Source organism: Centruroides sculpturatus, unplaced genomic scaffold, assembly GCF_000671375.1.
Source record: "Centruroides sculpturatus isolate CEXI.00-Female unplaced genomic scaffold, Cexi_2.0 scaffold827, whole genome shotgun sequence".
Classification (NCBI taxonomy): domain Eukaryota; kingdom Metazoa; phylum Arthropoda; class Arachnida; order Scorpiones; family Buthidae; genus Centruroides; species Centruroides sculpturatus.
Genome location: NW_019385127.1, coordinates 267,650 through 289,465, shown reverse-complemented (window position 1 = coordinate 289,465; position 21,816 = coordinate 267,650). Strand labels below are relative to the sequence as shown.

Genomic DNA, 21,816 nt, shown 5'->3' with positions numbered 1-21,816 from the left:
TTACTCTTATCCAAGTCTCTCTAGTCGCTAACTGTAACTGATTTAGAACCAGCATGCACTGCAAATTATTCTTCGCATTGCAAAATGACATACGCATGCGTCAGGAACTTCTGTTCGAACAAACCTCACCCGCCGTCCGGGTCGGCGATTTTAAAAAAGTGGCAACCCCTAGCAAACCCTAGCACGGAATTTTTCATTACTTATTCTGTGAGGAAACTGAATTTTAGTCTTTTAAATTGAGATACCTAAATAAGGGGACGGCGAAATTTTCCTTTTCCCCGGGGGGCTGACACCCACGCTACGCCACTGGCCACAAGTACAGTACATATATACTTGTGGTCCAATATACAAGTATATTTAAGGATTAACATGTCTAGATTATAATAATAAGTATTAAAACTTTATCAAGAAAAAGGATATTTTAAAAATTACTTCTACAGACACTTTCAATTTTTACTTAGAAATAGATAAATTCATTTATTATAAAGGAGACAAAAATTTATTTGAAAAACACAAATATTTGTTTTATTTGTCTCTAATTAATAAAAAGCAACAAAATACCATTTTAAAGTGCATTTTTATTCAACTAATATAAATAGTATGTAGCCCAAAAGTAGCCAAAGTGCCAAATGATATTTTTTATGTCAAACAAAAAAAAGTAGCCACATTTGGCGCAATGTAGCCAAATCTTGCAACGTTGAAAAAATACTAAATAAAGTTGGAGTTGGGAATCAAAGTATTATAGACCCAAGTCAGGGAAAGGAGAGAAAGGACAAAAGATAAAATTGTGAGAAAGGTTGGAAAATTAAGGGTCAACAGAGATCTATTTAACCTTTCTCACTACTACATCTTTTGTTTTTCCCATCTTTCCCTCCTTTTCCCAAATTTGGGTCTATAATCCTTTGAACAGACTCCAGCTTTATTTAGTAATCCAACTCCAGCTTTATTTAGTAACACAACTCCAGCTTTATTTAGTAATCCTTCCTCATTCACACATTTCCAAGTATTTGAAAATATTTCTTTTCCACTCAAGAATAAAATACGAATAAAAGTTTACGGTTTTGTGAAACTTCTTTTTTGAGTTTATGCCGTTGAAATAGATAAATAATAAAAAAATTAAAACATTTTGTCGGTTTTGTTTATACGTTTATTGGGCCGCATTGGAACTTGCCTTGGGCAGCATGCGGCCCGCAGGCCGCGGGTTGGACACCCCTGCAATAAATCATACTCTAAGCTTCTGTTCAACGGTCCGTTGTCGGTACAATTCTAAATGACACGCCCCCTTTGACTATTATACTTCATGACATCATCTATCAACTTCCTCTATTACAGAATACCATCATTGATCTATTTGCATTCCGTTAGATACATTTATTAAATAGATTGCTATTTTTATTATTATATTTCATTATTTCGACATGCTTTTCAAATTTTCTCTTATAATTATTCTTTTCATTATGTAATATTTGTACATTATTTTTATCTAATTTACAGTTATTATTCTGAATTACGTGATTATACCATGGTGAATTATTATTTTTTAACCGTATGGCGGCCTCATGTTCTTTAATACGTTTTTCTAATTTACGACCTGTTTCACCTATATAAACTTCTGGTATATTACATTTACAATTTATCATATATACAGTACCTATTTTTTCTTTTTTATCTATTTTATTTGAATTTGTATGTATTTTAATATTATGAAAAAGTTTATTTGTCAAGGACGGGGCCAAAATTACACCTTCATTCTTTAAAATTTTTAAACAATTATTATAAATACTATCTATATAAGGGAAACTACTGTAATTTTGTTTTTTATTGGTCTACCGCTAAACCTAAAATTTATATATTTTTAGTGCGGATTTACAGAGACTTTATAATATTTATAAGTTGTAAATTTTTTAAATTTCCGTGGTCCTAAAACGAATTACTTAGAAAACAAACGACAGACAATCTATTAAGTTTAACGTGTTTAGATTTTACAGCTATGGTGAGAAACGTTTAAAATGTACAACCCTGTCGCGTCCTTTGAGGTATACTAGTGATGCGACAAAAGAGGCATTTGACATTGACCGGTATCGGCACCCATGGGATTTGGCAGCCCGCGTGCATTCACCTACCAGTACTGTCTCTGATTCCATCCATTAGTCACTCGTAGGGAGCTATTTGAATAAGTGGATTGTTTTAAGATTTAAAAAGTAAAGAAGATTTTATGTTATTTTTATGTACAGTACGTTTCTTTACAAAGCTATATTTAATTATAATCTCTAAAAGTATATTAATATAATTGAAGAATATTTTGTACCAGATATGTACTGTATATCCACCACACATTTTATCTCACCAAATAAGTTTTTATTATTTTATTTATAATTTTAGTACTTATAGCGTGGCTAGCGATTCGGAATGTAATTGATATTACAAATACATTTAGAGAAGTCTACGGTTTTTAATGGCTTATCGAACAAATGATACGAATGGACCCTTGACCATCACTGACGCGCAATTAACTGATTACTCCTGGTAGTCGACTTCTTACAGAAACAGTTTTCCTACTATTAAATGTCACGGCACGCCACTGTACAACCCGAAACATCATTGAACAAAATATCTGTTGCAACATACGTATTAGTAAGCTTAAGAAGATTTCCGGCCTACAAGTTCAAGAACAATAAATGTTGTTTTCAACAATAAACAAAAACAACTTATTCTCATTTTCAGAGAAGCTATGACAACCAGAAGTCATCTTCGTTCTCTCAAAATATTATTAAACTACCAAATTTTCTGCCACATGTCAACAACACTACTGATTGACTAAATATGGCGGGAAACTGAACTTTATTCACCAACATGCACCAACGCAGATTCTGGCACTTGCAGCAAATGTCAGAAACACGCTTGTCCGATACTAGCCGCCGTCCGGTACTACCCGACTGTCCTCTACATGACATCGTTTTCGAGATATAAAGTCGTAGCACTGTGAATAAAGGGAAAACGGAAGAGAGGTACCGATACGGAATGTGAGCCTAATAGACACCGCGTCAGACTCCACAGTTACAAAGAAAATCGTCTTGATTTATTTAAAACACAAAACAAAAAGCTTACAGCAATTATATTCTTAATGTCTCTGCAAGTGAACACTGTAAATCTTGTTCTTTTTCAAGAGAGAATCCTGAGAGAAGGATTTATTAATTTTCTCTTTTGCTCTGGAGAGATATTGTTCAGTTCGTCCTCGTAGAACAGGTCATTCCTTATAGAGTCCTGCATGAGGTGGAGAATTCCATTGAGTAAGAGCTTTTACTATGAGCAATTCGGAGGGAGAATATATCTGTGTCATTGAAATCAGAGTTTTTATCATCTTTGACCCTAGACAACTACTTCGAATGATTAGCTTTTCTTATCCCCACTTTCTAATTGGTCGTCACTCGTTACGAAGTGTAACGAGATCTGAACCCAGATAGCGGGATGAGATGAAACGCACATTTAATTCGTTCCCAACCGGAATTAGTTGATATTAGAACTTTACTTTACACTGTCTACTTTTCCTTTGTCTAATTTCTGAGAAAAATATTTTTTTTATCTTTCTCTATTAAATTTAGTATTTCCTTTTATAGACAAAAAACTGTATTTTACAATATTAAAAAATGCAGTGGTTTTTAGATTTTAATGTAGTTCCGAAGACTTCCCAGAACCTCACAGCACGAGTGCCCACAACAAAGCGATATCGCACAAATTGCGCGACTTTATCGTGTGATTTTCCATGGTCGCTAGCGCGTTTTATAGGCTTATAGAGTGGAGTTCGTTCTCGATATTTAATGAGGCGAGTTTGATAAAATTTTGCTATTTTTCATTATTGCAATGAGGTACCCAAATACGTAATGAGGATCCGTTTAAATGCAAAAAGTAGGAGTCCATGACTTCGTTTTCGGTATACATCGTAGACCTATTAAAGCAGGATTTACCCACGCAGGGTTGGTTAGTATGACCCGTTAAGGGTCGATGAAAGTTTGAGGAAGTCGTAAATATAAAAAATTATTTTAAAATTTTACACGTTTTTGCTCTTAATTAAACGAATAATTTTTTTATATTTAAATTATATTTATATTTAATTATCGAAGAGGCTACGGCGCATATATTATGTAGTAAATAACGTAATATTGAAGGAAATCACCAAAGAAAATTCTTAAAAGGAATTAGTACAAGAAAAAAGTTGGGAACCATTGGGCCGATTGCAGAGACAGCGTTTAGAGGCCAACGGCGGTTTACAGATCGAATAGACCGCTGTTCAGAAAAATTTCATTGCAGAGACGGCTTTTCTCCCCTGCCACAATGTAGACAGCGTTTAGAAACAAGTTATTTGACCTATTTTCTAGACTCCTTCGACATCATTTTACTCGAGTGGAAGTCGCCATTTTCCTTTGTTGGTCGTGTTAAAATGGATATCCTTAATTTAATCAATCTTGCAAACGGGACGAATGAAGAATATCATTCATCTCGATAGTTACGAAGAGAGAGAGTAATTCGAGATCGGAATAATCCTATAGAAATTTATTCCGAAGACGAATTTCGAACTCGGTATAGATTTTCTAAATCTGGATTCGTTCACATATTAAATCGTTTTGCCGACGAAATTAGGCATCTGGATGGAAGAGGATTGCCATTAACTGCCGAACAACAGTTATTGACGGCATTACGATTTTATGCCACCGGAAGCTACCAGAGGGTAGCCGGTGATCTTATCAGAGTTCACATCTGTACTGTATGCAGGTATCTACCAAACTATTATTAAATAAATTTTAAAAGTTTTTTGTATAGTGATAGAGACGTTTATAAGAATGAGGTCTTGTTTAACGTTTGTAGTAAGTTATATATTGCATTATTTATTAATTATTGTTATGTCATTATCAGAACCATCCAAAACGTCTCAAAGGCATTAGTACTGTACATCTAAAGAATGCCGAAACTGTATTTCCGACGCAATCCGAACTTCCGACTATTACGCACAATTTTTCTTTATTATCTAAGGATAACTTTCCATTCCAGGAATAATTGGAGGCAATTAATTACACTCATATTTCTATCAAGTGTCCTGACAGCAATAGAGCTCAATTGTTTTATAATAGAAAATCCTATTATTCTATTAACTGCCAGGTGAGAATTATTTACATACAATATCATCTTTACTTAAATATGTGATTTTCTTAACTCATAATTAAGTGAAATTTCAATAAAATGTAATAAACTGTAATTTATTGTAGCTTAAATAACTATTAAATATACAATGGCCTATATATTTTTCTAACATTTTAAATTGTTATGCCTTGTTCTGAAACAGTTATATTCTTGAGTATTTCTTTGACATATGAAATTACAAATATCAAATAATATCTTTGATATCTCAAACTGATAACTTTAATGAAAATATATAATTGATGCATGTTTAAATGTATATTTCAGGTAATCTGTGATGGAAAGATGAAAATCAGAAATATTGTTGCTCGGTGGCCCGATTCAACACATGACAGTAGAATTTTTTCTAACAGTAGCATCAAAGAAAAACTACATCAAGGATATTGTAATGGATATCTGGTTGGTGACAGTGGCTATCCTTGTTTGCAATATTTAATGACCCCATTTCTACATCCGCAAAATCATGCTGAAAGATGGTATAACAAAGCTCATTCACGAGCAAGAAATATCGTCGAGAGATTATTTGGGGTCTGGAAAAGACGATTTCCATACATTGGAAGTTGTCTAAGAAATAAATTAGACAACACGCTAAATATAATAATAGCCACAGCTAATTCTACAAAATTGGGCCATTGAATTTAAAAAGGAGGAGTTTCTTACTGAGCATTTAAATGATCTGCTCTTCGAAGATCTATTGTACTGCAACATTTCAGTTAAATGAAACAGTACTTTAGGACTTTCACAAAAAGTCCTTTTCAGGACCATACAATTTTGATAAAGAGTGAGCCTATCATAGACAAAATAATCCTCTTTTTATTCATTTTAAATAAAATTATTACTTAACATAACCTATGTAACAAATTAAATAAACATTCATATAATTGTTTTATTCATCCATATTTTCTCAAAAAGATTTAAATTATGATATCTGTGTTTAATTTTATGATAAATTAATTTTTAAGAGAATTTTAAGTAGTGTACCTATGCTTTTGTAACAGACTACCTTCTGTTTATCAATTAGAGCATACTACAGTGTTTTTCACAAATATTGCAAAAAGTGAGTTTTAATTTACTTAACAAGTATTAAATGAAATTTATGTAATCAAGCAAGTTATTCTATAAATGTATTACTTCAAAAATTTTCATTAAACAGTTGCTATTTATAACATTTTTAATTAAATACAGTACTTGTATATGTTGTATTCATGTAAAACTGTTTATAACTTACAGACTTTTTTGACATTCAGTATAAAAGAGTGTGAGGTAGATAGTAATGACTTATCACACCAGTGATAATAAGCACAAACACCCAGATATCAATGGAGTACATTATAAAGGTATGAACATTGAACAATAAATGGGTGTAGAGAAGACAGGCTTAGGCGGCTTCATAATGTTACACGATAGCTTGACGTAAGGTTTACTATTATATACAGTATTAAAATTAGCAGAATAATAGAGTAATTAATTTAATTTGATACATGTTAAACATGATTCTGTAATCACAAACAATAGCTAAATAACTATTTAATTAAAAAAAATATTTTTTTACATATGAATTATGCTTCACTTTTATCTTTCTTTTATTTTCTTATATTTTTTCTTTGATATTCTTCCATCATTTAATTGTTTATTAATAAGATCTGACCACTCTTAACTAAAGTTGTTGGCCCTGAAAAGGGCCGTTTTAATATTTATAATAAATGTATTTATTTATTTTCTGATAATTTTAGTTCTTGCAGATGTTGCAACTTTTTAAACTGTAATAACTCTGTGTTAAGTTGTTCCGCTTCTTGCTGTTTCCTTTCTGTATCTTGTTTCATTTTCTCTGTTTTTATGCTCTCCTCTATTAGCTGAATTTGGGCTTTCTCTAATAAGTTAATGCTATAAATATCAATGATTATTTTTTAGAAAGTAATTATTAATATTTAGTATTATTTTATCTGAACATTATTTACCGTTGTCTTTTGGGTGGTGGTGGATCATCTGCCACTTCTGCCACTTCCATATTTTCCTTGACAGCTGCATCACTTACCACTATAGGTGAAAATAATCCTGAATTAGAGTATTAATTTGTAGCTGTAAGTGATTCAGTATTATTTTCATATGTGATGATAAGTGGTGATGGTGGATCATCCGGATTGGGTAACGGTTCAATACTGTCACCCAAAACAGATAAAACCACTTGTGTGGATGGATTCAATGATAATGGTGCTGGTCCTCCACCTATTATATGTGCAGCACGTCGGTTATTATCTGCCTCTTTTTTGGCATCTATTTTTAATCGCTTCCAGCAACCTATAACATAGATCATAAGATATACTTTTCTAGTAAAGTTTTTTTAAATTAAATATGCTGTTTTAATATTTGGGCAATATTGTATATTTTTCGTAATCTATTAATCTAATAAATAGAAGTAGAGATTAGTAGGATATGAAATCTTGATTCAGAATAGAATACACTTAAATATACATTGCACAAAGTAATTTTTCTTGTAATAAATTTAATTTAGGTGATTAATAATCGAAACTGTCTATATTCTTTTTATTAAAATTTTGAATTATCATTCTACTTTGATATTATTAATGTTAAAAATATTAACTAACATCTTATAATATGAAATTAATATTTTACATTCATACTTGTACTATTGTACGAGCTGATCTACAGGGAAATGACGAGGAGAATTCGTTTAGAATCTTCTCCCATGCGGATTTTTTTGACGCTAGAGTACGGTTATCATACCCCTTCTCTTCAACTACGAGATAATTTTTAATAATTTCCGCCAGGACGTTCTTTTCTTCTTCCGAAAAATTCCTACACGTTTTCGACACAATCGCCGTGTTTCTGACGTCACACGAATAACCTGATTGGCTGAGCGACCCCTAAAACAGGGGAGTAATGGCGAAGAAAGTAAGAGCCAACGTTTCGCCGAGATTCGTTTAGCTGCAGTGATTCTCAAACTTTTTCGATCCACCGCCCCCTTTGTTCCATAAAGTTATACCCAACGCCCCCTAACCCATTTTCTCTTGTGTGAGAAAAGGATTGAAAACATTCTTAGGAAAACTTTTCTATGAGTCTCACACTTTGTGCCCTTACTGTACATTGTTCTCATCATCTGGAAACCATTAAACGCAATGTTTCCTTTTATCAGCCCCAATTTTGCATTTGGTCACCGTTCAATACCCTGCCTCTATCATAGATCTATTCATCGCGCCAGAAGAGGGCGTTATTGCTTACTTTGAGAAACGCTGCGGCTTTAGATGGTGTTCGGAAACAGACGATCATCGTCTTTGCAACGTATTTTAAACCGCGGTTCAGCCAACTGACGTCTATAAGCTGTTCGGCTATTAAATGTCGTTTAACGTAAACGCTGTCTCTGCAATCGGCCCATTGTATTTAAGTGACTCTGATACGACTGAACGCGTCTAAAGAAATTTATGCGTAGGGGTCAAACATAAAAACAGCATTGCGGGTACGTAACGAAAAATAGGCGCAAAACACGAACAAAAACCAAAATCAAACAATCCTTAGCGATTCATTTGTTCTTGAATCGCCTCTTTGTATCGGGAAGTACTGTACAGTACATCTGTTCGAGTCCTTCAGATAAAAGGATCGCCTCTTCTATGACTAACAGATATAGCTTCTATCTTTCCCGCATCGCTTCAATTCTAACGCGATGTCTAGTGTACAATATACAGATTATCATATTGTTTGTATTCTAAACGAGTACAGGTACGCACTTAGTTCTGCACACGTTCGAGTAAATTCAACTAAAATAAAAGAAATCATTGCATTAATTCCTATACTCTTTCTTGTTGAAGAGAATATCGATTCTTGTAATGTTCTCTACTTTACAATATTTAAAATATTTATGTTAAATTATGGTAGGTTATATCTTGGCTGACGAAGGTTACGACGTCTGGATGGGAAATCAAAGAGGTAACACTTACGCCCGAAAGCATATCAAATATTCGACCGAAGAAGACAAATTTTGGAATTTCAGGTCAGTAGAAAGACAACTTGTGAGGTCTTTGTACAGTACATGAATTTAAAACGTTTCTTTGTAGTATTGACGAACATGCCATGTATGATACACCGGATAGTATAGACTTTGTCCTAAACATAACAGGACAAAGTCAATTATATTATGTGGGATTTTCGCAAGGTAACCTGATAGTCTATGCATTTCTCTCCGAGAATCCCGAGTATAACAAAGTAAGAGTTGTTTTCACTTACTTCGACACAGTTTTACAACTCATTTAAAATTAAAATATTGAATTTACTAGATCAAAGTAGTACTTTCTCTAGCTCCAGTCGCACTGGTCGGTCATATTAAGAGTCCTATTCGTCTATTAGCTCCTTTTACCAGTGAAGTTCAAGTGAGCATTACGACTAATAAACTCCTGGCAAAAATTGTGGAATTACTCTATCATTATGTTGTTTTTATATTGTTTTAAGCACTTAGGAAAGAAATAAAATAAGCAATTGATGCTGTTGGAAAAAGGCACAATGAACATTTATTTTCTACGAAACATTTACACAACAGCAAAATGGCGAACTTCAAACATTCCGAAACTTCAACGTTCTAAATTCTATTTAAAGTGAAATAACTTCCAAAACGAGTGCTACCTGACAAAATTCTCGCAATTCGCAACATACCTTTTTAATAATAGTCAAACCGTTTGACTATTTTAATTATAAGTTAATCAAAGTAATAATATCTTTTATATAAATTAAACATCATTTTGGTTTGAAATTTTACATGTAGGAAAACATTTTTGATTCACATCAAGTTAAAAAAAAGTGATGGAATTAAGCAATTTAAATAATTTAAGTAATACGTTCTAACACCTGGAGGTTTAAGACAATCTTACTTCTAGTATAATTTGCTTCTTGTTTCAATGAGTATGTTAATTTCCTATTGGCTATTAATATGCCTTAAACCCAAACTTATCATAACGACTACAAATGAATTTAAGATGACTGTTTTTTCATATACTTTTTTATTGACTCCAATCTGTATTTAGGGCGTATAAATTCATCCCTGTTCAGTCGGATACAATATTAATAGTGTTAAATTAAAAAGTTATGCGAAAAAACAGTTACCTTAAAGTGATTTGCGGGCGTTATGATAAGTTTGCGTTTAAGACATATTAATAGTCAATAGAAATTAATCTTAGTTCTTTCAAGCATTGATTTTATTCATGAAAAAAAAAAATCGTTATTTAAAGCTTTTCCTTTTCACCGAACAGTCGTCAAGACACTTGATTTCCACACAAAGTTGATTTATCTAAATTACGTAGTAAATTGTAAAATTTATATTTATGACTAGATTATATCGGTAACACATTTTTAGACATAAAAAATATTGTAATTAAAGACAATCCGCACAAAGATGTACTAAAAGAATTATATGATTTCATATCATTAATTTTTATGATATCATCTACCAGTTCTTCTGTTGAGCGCAGTTTTTCAAACATTAAGCGAATTAATACATTCGCAAAGTCCACTCAGTCAGAGGAAAGATTGTCGTCGCTAGAATAGCTTTCGATAGAAAAAGAGCTTTTAAATACTTTCGTGGTATCAAAGAAAAGCGATTTCGAGCGGTCTTCGTCCCCGCCCATGAGTGGACTAGACCCTAAACACTGGGAGTTCGGTCGTGGGTTCGTGCCTCGCTCGGACGCGCTGGCAGCATGGAGTTTTCCCGGTTTTCTTCATGTCCGTGACGCCTGAATAGGGGCCAGTTTTCCATAAAAGTCCTCCCGGAAGACATTCTTTCCCTGCGCGCGATTAGGCCATTCTTTAAGGCCGGCTCTTCGGTCGCATAGCGATTACCCACAAATCTCTCAAACTAAAAGTGTACAGCCATAAGACTCCATATGAACTATCATTTACTGAATGAAAGAAAGAAAGAAAGGAAAAGCGATTTTTATGATAACATAATTAACGACTTTGAGGAAAAAACCGCCGAATAGAGTTAGTTCATAAAAAGTAATACAAACAAGTTTTTATAACTTTTATTTCGTGTTAATTATCTGATTTAAAATTAAAATAAATAACCTTTTATTTTTGTCATTTCTAGTATTTGTTTAAATTTTTTATAGAAACACAATTTTCCTATAATTAAATGCCACGACACGCCACTGTTCTATATCAATTGCTTGTTTTATTTCTTTGCTGCATGCTTAAAACACTATAAAAACGACATCGTGATGATAAAATTCCATAATTTTTGCCTGGGGTTGTATTAAATATACGAGTATTTCGATTGCAGATTTTAACTTAAGATTGGTTTAGTTTTTATATTCCGTTCTAGGACCCAGAGAATTTTTACCAAACGATTTCATTACGGAATTATTTGCTCAAACTGCCTGTAATGTTGATGTTGTTAGGTCGATATGCTCCAATATCTATTTCCTAATAAGCGGATATGATCTTTGCCAATTAAATGAGGTAAAGTAGGAAAGATTATTACAAAAGTTTGAAAATATCTTATGTCTAATAAACTAGATTATTTCAGTCTCGCCTGGATGTCTACTTTTCTCATTTTCCTGCAGGAACATCTACTAAAAACATAATTCATTACGGACAGGTAGGTTAAGTTGTTGAATATTTCGAGGAAATTAAAATATGAATAATTGAAATAATTTAAGCTTATTGTAGATGGTAAATTCGAAAGAACTGCAAAAATTCGATTATGGACCGTTAGGGAACCTAGAAAAATACAAACAGGTAAGGACAAAACTTTCTGTTCGATATTTAGATCTTTGCTTTGTTTTGATATTTAGATCTTTTATTTATATGAATGTGTTTACCTATTAGGTTCAGCCCCCAATGTATGATATTCCAAAAATTAAAATCCCAATCGGACTTTTTTCGGGTTTAAACGACTTTCTGGCAGATCCTGAAGACGTGGATATATTTCGAAATCGCATCTCGAATTTGATAGCCGATTATCAAGTCTGCCTGAAAGAATGGGGCCATCTAGATTTTGTGTTTGCGAAAGAAACAAAGAAATATGTCTATGACGAATTACTTCGAGAATTGAAAAGTATTTAAACTTCATCTGTATACAAAATAATGCACTTGTGAGTTTTGCTCTAATTCAATGCATGTCTAAACAATACTAAATATATACAATAAACAGTTTATAAAACTTCTTTTGTAGACAATATGTATGTATTATCTACAAAAGAAGTTTTATAAACTCTTTATTCTAAATTTTTAAAAAAGTACTAAATAATTTTTGTTCGTATAGAATATTAACATTATATAATTTGGATATAATTAAAATTTTACGGTTCCGGTTTCGGTAAAATTCCGGTTGGTTTGAGCTGCGTGTTATTTGATCACGATGACTGAGAGTTTCGTGGTTTTGAGTCTCCTGTAATCAATAAAATAAAAATATATAATAAATTTGTATATTTTAAATTAATTTTTAGGAGGGTTAACACACTTGATAACTTGTAATAAACTATACAGTCGCAACCGAATTAATAATTAATTAATTAATGTTAGAAAATAATCCACGAATTTTATCAGCTGGTTCTTTAAGAATAACACTACTAATGCATGTTGATAAACGAAAATGATCCAATTTCTTACAATGAAATAAATAATGATTCAGGGTCGCATTTTCTTGCATATAATAAGTACACGGGCCCACCAGTGGCCAAACTGTTTCGTCCCTGAACAGTGGGAGTTCGATCTCGCATCTCGCCAGGACGGACTGGCTACGTGGAGTTATCTCCACATCTGTAAACCTGAATAGGAGTCAGTTACCCTTAAAAAGACCTCCCGGAAGGCATTCTTCCTAGGCAGATCGCACAAGTGTGCGTTGCCATAACTTAACAAACACTAAGCACACACAACTATGAATTTAAATCTAAAGACAAATTTTTCCATACTAAACGAAATTTATTTAGTCGAATCTGAACAATCGTTCTTTTTACAATAAATGGCTGTTGCTGATCAATAGGTCAATATTGGTTTTGGTGCCCAGGTATTTTGAGCTAATTTCATATGAATTTGATGTCCTGAATTCAAATATGGCATTAGTTTTTGCCTAGGAGCTCTAATTTTTAAGATATAGCATTTTAGCGAATTATACGTTTCAATATCTCAAGTTAAATCCATGGATCAAGTAAAAAAATTAAACACGGAATTTTTATTATTATATTATGCAAATATTATTCTATACAAAGATAGAGGAAAATGTCATCAATAAAACTAAACAGTTAGACATTGAGGAAGATTCTTATCCGTGACATTCGTGAATGTATTTTGGAGCAATCCCTTTTTAAACTCTAGCTGTAATCTGCCATCATATGTGTATCCCATATTCCTTGGTAGCAGTCCTCAATAGTTTTAATATCCTGGTGAAATCTTTCACCTTGTTCTTCACTGGTGTCTCCTAAATTTTCAAGAAAACGATCTAAGTGACTGTGTAAATAGTGCACCTTAATACTCATATTACACCCAAGGGAATTGAAACTGTTAAGCATCTCGTTTACCAGTTCAACATAATTTTCAGCTTTGCATTTGCCTAGAAAATTTCTGACAACTGCAACAAATGTAGTCCAGGCTTTTCACTCAGCTTCATTCATCGAATTTACGAAGGCAAGATCGTTAATGAGTTGTCTTATTTGTGGGCCGTCAAATATTCCTGCTATAATTTTTTCTATACTTAACTGAGGCATAAGAATTTTAGAAAGGGTTAGGTGGGGCATAGCACAAAAAAGGTTGGGAAACACTGATCTAGACACTGCACGGCTAGAACTTACAAACTTACCTCAAATCTAGTTGAAGCATTGAACGTCAATTCGTTACCGAATGCTTACTTTATTTGGTGGATTTACCTGGAATTAACTGGACGGCAGACTAACAATGTGGAAAATATACAGGAATCAATTCTTGCATATGTGATTTAGAACTGTACAAACTGGAATTAGAGCTGCACATTTCATGTAGCACTGTACGTTAAAAAAACACAGATCTAAAAAAGTAGAGCTGATAGAGAAAAACTGATTTCATATTTGGATTCAGCGACCCAAATATAGCTAAAATCAGTTCTAAAATCCTAGGCACCAAAAAAAAAATTTTTTTTGTAGGCTTGTGTAATAAATATAAAAACAACGAAATTATCTAGTATTTTCGAGTACCATGTGTGATATTTAGCCTTGAGTATCCTGTCTCTTTCTTCACAAAGAAAAAGATTATCAAACTCACATCAGATTGTGTTTGTATAATGTTTTATAACAACTGGAGATAAGTCAATTAGGGAAAGTGAAATACCTATTCTATTAAACACTCTCTCCAGTTTAGTATACCAAAAGTTTTTTAATGATTTAATCGATGAGTTTCATCAAGGTAAAATATGTTACACATTCCAAGAAGTAAGGGTCAGAAATAATGTCTTTCAAAAAGCTTAGAGTTAGTTTAACAAAATGTTTCCTGGAAAATTCAAAACCCAATTCAAATCCGATTGCATATGGTGAGTTCGACCTCTCAAGGCCAAAAGGACGACGGAAAAACATCAACTCTATAGAGTCAATGTACTCTAAGCAAAAACACCTCCAGAATGGCAGTCCGTAAGACCAACTCGAAGTAAATAAGGAGGCTGCTAGTTTCTTACACAGAATCACATGACTATTTCTCAGTCTTCTCAAAATATCAATTACTTATTTATTTTGAAGTATGCTTTATTTACCCTTAACGTAAGAAATGTAATGTAAGAACGAACCAGTAGCAAACAATCGAATTCCCAAATAGGCAACTTCATTAACAATACTTATCTCTCTTTCATTTAAGAAAAACTTATCTGCTTTTCTCAGCCTTCCGCCTTTTCTAAAGATTATTATTTTCGACTTAAAAAGTTGATACGCAAATCCAAAGTACTGTACAAAAATAATTAAACAATCTGTCCAATTTCCTTTATAAGTAAATCGGCGTAGTGGATAAGTCTACTGTATCGTCAACAAATTGAAGTAAATGCACATCGTATTCACCCATAAAGATGGATTGTTTGCTTAAATTATCAAAGGCATGAACCATATCATTAACATAGCAGATAAACAATAAAGGAATAACCTTGTAGTAAACCCTTTTCTGACGGAAAAGCATCAGTGAACCCAGAGCTAGTGCAGATACTTGCTTTCAGTCCTAAAAATAGACATCGAATAGTATTAATAGATTAATCAGGGATTCCAACCATTCCTGATTTTGATAATGACACCTCAAATATAACACTGTCGAAGACCTTTACGTAATCTACAAAGGCGGCCAATAGACGTTGTCTTTTCTTTGAGAGTTGTCTACAAATCAAAGAGTGAAGGATTAAAATATTGCACAAAGTACTCTTCTGAGATTGGAAAGCAAATTACACTGATTAAATAACACTCCTCTTTCTCTTCCTAAGCCATATACCCAACATATTCGCCAAAATAGAAGTAAAGATTTTCCGTACTACAGGTAGCAACGATATTGGCCGAGCAACGATTAGAGGGCTCATCAATTGGATCTTTCTTATGAATAACTTTAATCTTTACTTCTAACCAAGACCTAGGAACCTTAGCAGAATCGTAAACTCGATTAAATAGTTTAACCAGGTGAGGGATTAATAATAAGCGATTAAAGACGGTAAAACATTTTCTACTCCAGGAACAGAACGTATTCGCATCTTTTGAATTGCAATGCTCACTAAAGAACATCAACTACTAAAGAAGCCACCGGCAGGGACGGAATCAAAGCATTTAAACTAAATTTATTTAACATTTTAATTTATAAATAAATAAATAATAAATATAATACAATAAAACTTGTGTAAACTGGAAGCGCACCATGATGACGTTTTTCCGTTTAGACAGGTTTTATGCTATATTTATTTATTATTTGTTAATAATTCTAAATATAGATCAAGTAGAATTTAATTAGTTTACAAATAAACTAAAATAAAAACATATATATTTTAATGTTATTGTAATACAGTAATACCCCGAACTTACGCGATAGTGGGACCGAGCAGTAACCGCGTAAGTCGGGGTATAATTTCGCATATAAATACATACAAATTATTTTTAATTGGGGTCGGAGACTAAAGAAAACAATAATTTAGAAAAAAAATGTTTAATAAAATCTTAGATAATGCATATGTATAACAAATTAGGCCTATATTATTTTACAATTTTTCACATTTACTTGATTATTACGCCATAATTTTAAAATTATTTTCATCTCAGCGATAATACTGTGACGTTTACGAATGATGCTTGAATTTAAAGATTGAGCATTTTTCACAGCTTCGAGAATTTTTTCTTTGCCTTTTATAATTGTTCTGACCGACAATTCCGGTAGATCAAACTTCTTTGCCAATTCACAAATTTTCATTTTTGTATCGAAGTCTTTAATAATGGGTACGTTCGTAAAGTCAAACGAGTTAAACGCGTTAGTAACGAATCGTTCGAAAAGTCTAACGAAATAGGAATAACGATGACGTCATTCTCGTTTAACTCGTTCGACTTTACGAACATACCCAATGTTAACTTTACATTCCAAAGATAAAGTTTTTCTTTTCTTGTTTGATGCAGAAGAATTAGTTCTACTTCGTTTGGATGACATAGTAGAGTCTCTCGAGTCTTCGTAGATATAACAAACACAGAAATACATAACAAAATAAATTGTAGCTGTGTGTGGATTCCGCGCGACACATCCGAACATGTAAGCTGAACAATAGTGTGGGGGGAGTGAGTAATCAAGGGTTGCGTGGCGCTCAAACAAAAGACGAACCGACGAGATTTGAAAATCGCGTAACTCCGGGTTCGCGTAAGTCGGGGTAGCGTAAGTCGGGGTATTACTGTATAGGCGTATATATATAATTTATAACCAGGGTGGCCAAGCTCCTTGATAGTCCGAGCCATTTTTCAAAATTTGAAATTTTTCGCGAGCCGCAATTAAATACGTATTAAAAAGGTATGCAAAAAATTCCAGATTACAAATTATATCCGTAGCAAGAGTGATACAAATTGTTTCCTCCAGAGCACAATGTCAACTGTCCATTGCAATGATTGTTTACAAATTCAAAATCGGTCTGGAGTCGGTCGATAACGGACGATTACGCCACTGTATATGTTCGTTCACGCAGTTTTCGATGAGTCATATAATTCTTAACTTGGACGGAAATGTGAGAATACGGACGAGGGTCCAGGCCCTCTAATCATCAGATCAGTTAGACCTGCTCACTTTGTCACTGGATGGCTTAATTTTTCTCAGAACCCGAGTGGTAAGATTCTGTGTGGGTTGTGCATAAGTAATGAATACCAGACTACGAAGGTTAGATAATATAAATTCAATAATTTAATTATAGAAGAACAAAATAACAAATACAAATAATAGAACAACAAAACAAAACATCTGTCTAACTTAAGACTAGGGAGGTTCTTCTTATATAGAAGTAGATAATTTGATTAGAATTAACAATAATACTAGCAAATAATAAAAATACAGATGTAGAATATGGAAAATTCAGGATTTATATCCTATCGCGAGACTAGGATCTATCTGTTCAACCGAGAGAGAGAGTTTTACAATAATCATATTACCTCGTTGTTCATGTTGAAGGTCTTTGGGTCAGGGACTATCTTCTGGTTACTGAGAGGCTGTAGAACCAGGTCCAGGGTCGGAGAGAGATCACTCTCTATGGCATGTTCAGATTCTATGGAACTGCCTCGAGTGTTTGAAACCCAGTCTTTTTATCTCCATATTTTGCAATGTCATGATTATCAAAAATGGGTTATGACATTTGAGCAGTTGGTGTGCAAAATTCTAAGATACGAGGCGTGGAGAAAGTAAGCAAAACATCCTCATTTCTGGCTAAACTGCTGAGTAATATAGCAGTTTTGCAGGATGTAAAAGTTTTATAACCTTTTTTGGTTATATTAACTTTATTCTAAATTTCATCACTTTTTTATATTTTAGAGTGAAATTAAAGTAAATTATTTAATTTAAGTTAGTTGGGGTAAAATTATATAAAGTATCTCAAGAATACCATCAGATTATCACACCAATGAAATTTGTTACAACGTTGCACTTAGTCTTTTATATTTGTTGTTAGTAATTTAATTAAAAGACATTTTGAAACACATACGGAACGATAATAATTTTTTAAAATATAATAACACAAAACTGAAAAGGGAACTCGAGTATATTTATCGAAAGCCACAGATAATCCTTCAAAGAGCCGCATGTGGCTCGCGAGCCACAGGTTGGCCACCCCTGATTATATAAGTACAGTACATATTCGAATTATAATTCAAATTTATGACTCATTTAATAAAAAATTATGTAATTTAATGCTTAATTTAAGCTTACATTAATCATTATTATATTATTTTAATTATATTTTTAATATATTAAAAGTATTATATTTTAATATACAAAAGGAAATTTATTCAATCACATTAAAAGACTTCGAGAAATTTGTCGCCTCTCTATATAAATCTATTGACATCTGGGAAACGATACCCAACAGATTAAAAGCCTTTGCTTTATGATATGACTTTATGAAACTAACTTTCTGATAAAAACTCTATTATACTAAACTTTATGCTAAAAGACAGTTCTTTGAATCTAGTGTCAGTGACGGTCAATAAAATCATCCCTTTACTAATCCTTTGGAATATAATCAAAAAAATAAATTTATATTAAATTATATTAATATTATTTATATTAAATATTAAATAGACTATATTATTTGTATTTAATATGTTCAAAACGACGTCAGGTAAAATAAAATAGACAGATGTGCACGAAATGCAGCAGTTTCGTCCTGCGTGAATATCGAATATAAACATTTTTTAAAATAATAATTGTAATAATAATAATAAGCTTCGAATATCAAAATTTAACAAAGAAACTGTTGTTACATCGCACGCCTATTTTTATCACGAGAACAAGCTCGATTTTTGTACACAGACTTAATTTTTTTATTGATTTAGTATTAATAAATAAAGTAGTATAGAACAAAATTATAAGACATTTTTAAATATGGAAGAAAGACAAAAAATATTCAAAGAACAAAGTTCAATTAGGCATAGTCGATGTGTTATAGGCAGCTCGTGTGTTACACCCAGCGGCAGCTGATCAGAAGCTCCCACCAGAAAATGATGAAACGTCCAGCGTAGCCTCGAAGTTGGTAAGAGAAGAATCGGATGAGATGGAGAAAAAGAACAACGGTTCTTGAGGAAGATCCCTGTGTCCCGTCAGCCTTACATCAACGTGAACAATATATCTATTAATATTTCTGTAACTTAGTTACTTGTTTGTAATATTGGAATACTCGTAATGTGTATGTATATATCAAAATATGGTGAGAAAATGCAATGCAAATATTCTTTATTTGCAACTTAATTGCAATGCCTCCAGATATATTTAACAATATAACAATAATAAGATTGTGCCTCAAACTGTAACGTTCGTCATTTCACAAATAAACAAATAATAATTATGGCAGAATAAAAACTGGTATTTTATATATTTAAATATCGCCTGAATTTAAAGTTTTTGTCGTTTTTCAAATGTTTTCAAAACGCAACAATAGAGTGTATTGGAATAACCGTGCAGAAAAGGTGGCATAAACAAGAAAATAATCCGATAATTGACATAATTTACAGCTACTTTTTTACATTATATTCGTATCACGTTACAGTTTATTTCAGTCACTTATTAATTTTATTTACATTAAAATCAAGAAACTTTTTCAATTATAATTAAAAATTACATACGAATTTGTAAAAATATTAACTTTAAGGACACCCCTCTTATAATTTGATAAATCTTAAAATGAAGAAAATTAAAATAAATAAAAAAAATAATTTTTTGACTCAGTAAGTTTACACGTGTTTATCAAACACGTGGTGTAAAGACAAATTAACAGGTGTGCACAGGAATGTTGCAACATCGAAATCGGTAACTGTTTAATTTAATAACAAATTAGATGTGAATACGTAGCTTAATTTTAATCGAACTATTAGGAACATTCTGATTTATATTTTTTCAATTTATTTAAGTTCTTATTTTAAAAAGTTGTTAATTAACTTCAATTTAAATTCTATTTCTATAAACGTTAATATTTCAAGTAAACCAACATTTAAAAGGAAACTTGGTCAAAATTCGTCATTTTTTCCAATCTAGATTATTTGTAAGAAAAACATTTAGTTTTTCTGTTTTTTTTTTTTTTTTTTTTTTTTTTTTTTTTTTTTTTTTTTTTTTTTTTTTTTTTTTTTTTTTTTTTTTTTTTTTTTTTTTTTTTTTTTTTTTTTTTTTTTTTTTTTTTTTTTTTTTTTTTTTTTTTTTTTTTTTTTTTTTTTTTTTTTTTTTTTTTTTTTTTTTTTTTTTTTTTTTTTTTTTTTTTTTTTTTTTTTTTTTTTTTTTTTTTTTTTTTTTTTTTTTTTTTTTTTTTTTTTTTTTTTTTTTTTTTTTTTTTTTTTTTTTTTTTTTTTTTTTTTTTTTTTTTTTTTTTTTTTTTTTTTTTTTTTTTTTTTTTTTTTTTTTTTTTTTTTTTTTTTTTTTTTTTTTTTTTTTTTTTTTTTTTTTTTTTTTTTTTTTTTTTTTTTTTTTTTTTTTTTTTTTTTTTTTTTTTTTTTTTTTTTTTTTTTTTTTTTTTTTTTTTTTTTTTTTTTTTTTTTTTTTTTTTTTTTTTTTTTTTTTTTTTTTTTTTTTTTTTTTTTTTTTTTTTTTTTTTTTTTTTTTTTTTTTTTTTTTTTTTTTTTTTTTTTTTTTTTTTTTTTTTTTTTTTTTTTTTTTTTTTTTTTTTTTTTTTTTTTTTTTTTTTTTTTTTTTTTTTTTTTTTTTTTTTTTTTTTTTTTTTTTTTTTTTTTTTTTTTTTTTTTTTTTTTTTTTTTTTTTTTTTTTTTTTTTTTTTTTTTTTTTTTTTTTTTTTTTTTTTTTTTTTTTTTTTTTTTTTTTTTTTTTTTTTTTTTTTTTTTTTTTTTTTTTTTTTTTTTTTTTTTTTTTTTTTTTTTTTTTTTTTTTTTTTTTTTTTTTTTTTTTTTTTTTTTTTTTTTTTTTTTTTTTTTTTTTTTTTTTTTTTTTTTTTTTTTTTTTTTTTTTTTTTTTTTTTTTTTTTTTTTTTTTTTTTTTTTTTTTTTTTTTTTTTTTTTTTTTTTTTTTTTTTTTTTTTTTTTTTTTTTTTTTTTTTTTTTTTTTTTTTTTTTTTTTTTTTTTTTTTTTTTTTTTTTTTTTTTTTTTTNGCCCGTCGCGAGTAGTGAGCTGGTTTTATTCTCGAGCTCTGAAAAAGCTTCGATGTCAATATAGTCTTACTTCTATAAATTAAAACTTTTAATCTCCAACAAACTTATTACTTATTACTAACAAAAAAAGAAAATTTTAAGACTGCTTTTCATTAATAAACAAAAATTTTTGTCATCTCTTTCGTTTAAAAAATATCTAAAGGGTCTGGTCAGGCGAAAGTCCTCGTACAAGCTCTTGACGTCCCTACATGTAAGTACTAAAAGCATATAACTTTCATGTGATAATTAATACTAAGCTGTCCTAGCTTTAGTTATTGAACAACAGTAGGAATTTTTTTCTCAACGTTGCATTAAACATTCGTTTAACATATTA

General features: G+C 30.8%; 1 protein-coding gene across 1 annotated transcript in view; it reads left to right on the top strand.

Moving 5' to 3' along the window:
* Positions 1-21,816, top strand: part of LOC111635160 — a 37,376-nt gene that overhangs the window by 4,850 nt on the left and 10,710 nt on the right. The window contains exons 3-9 of the mRNA XM_023380031.1: positions 9,085-9,199; positions 9,264-9,411; positions 9,483-9,575; positions 11,497-11,652; positions 11,720-11,791; positions 11,863-11,931; positions 12,022-12,250. Of these exons, the coding sequence (XP_023235799.1) occupies positions 9,085-9,199; positions 9,264-9,411; positions 9,483-9,575; positions 11,497-11,652; positions 11,720-11,791; positions 11,863-11,931; positions 12,022-12,250 (882 nt within the window). The remainder of the gene's footprint in view (positions 1-9,084; positions 9,200-9,263; positions 9,412-9,482; positions 9,576-11,496; positions 11,653-11,719; positions 11,792-11,862; positions 11,932-12,021; positions 12,251-21,816) is intronic.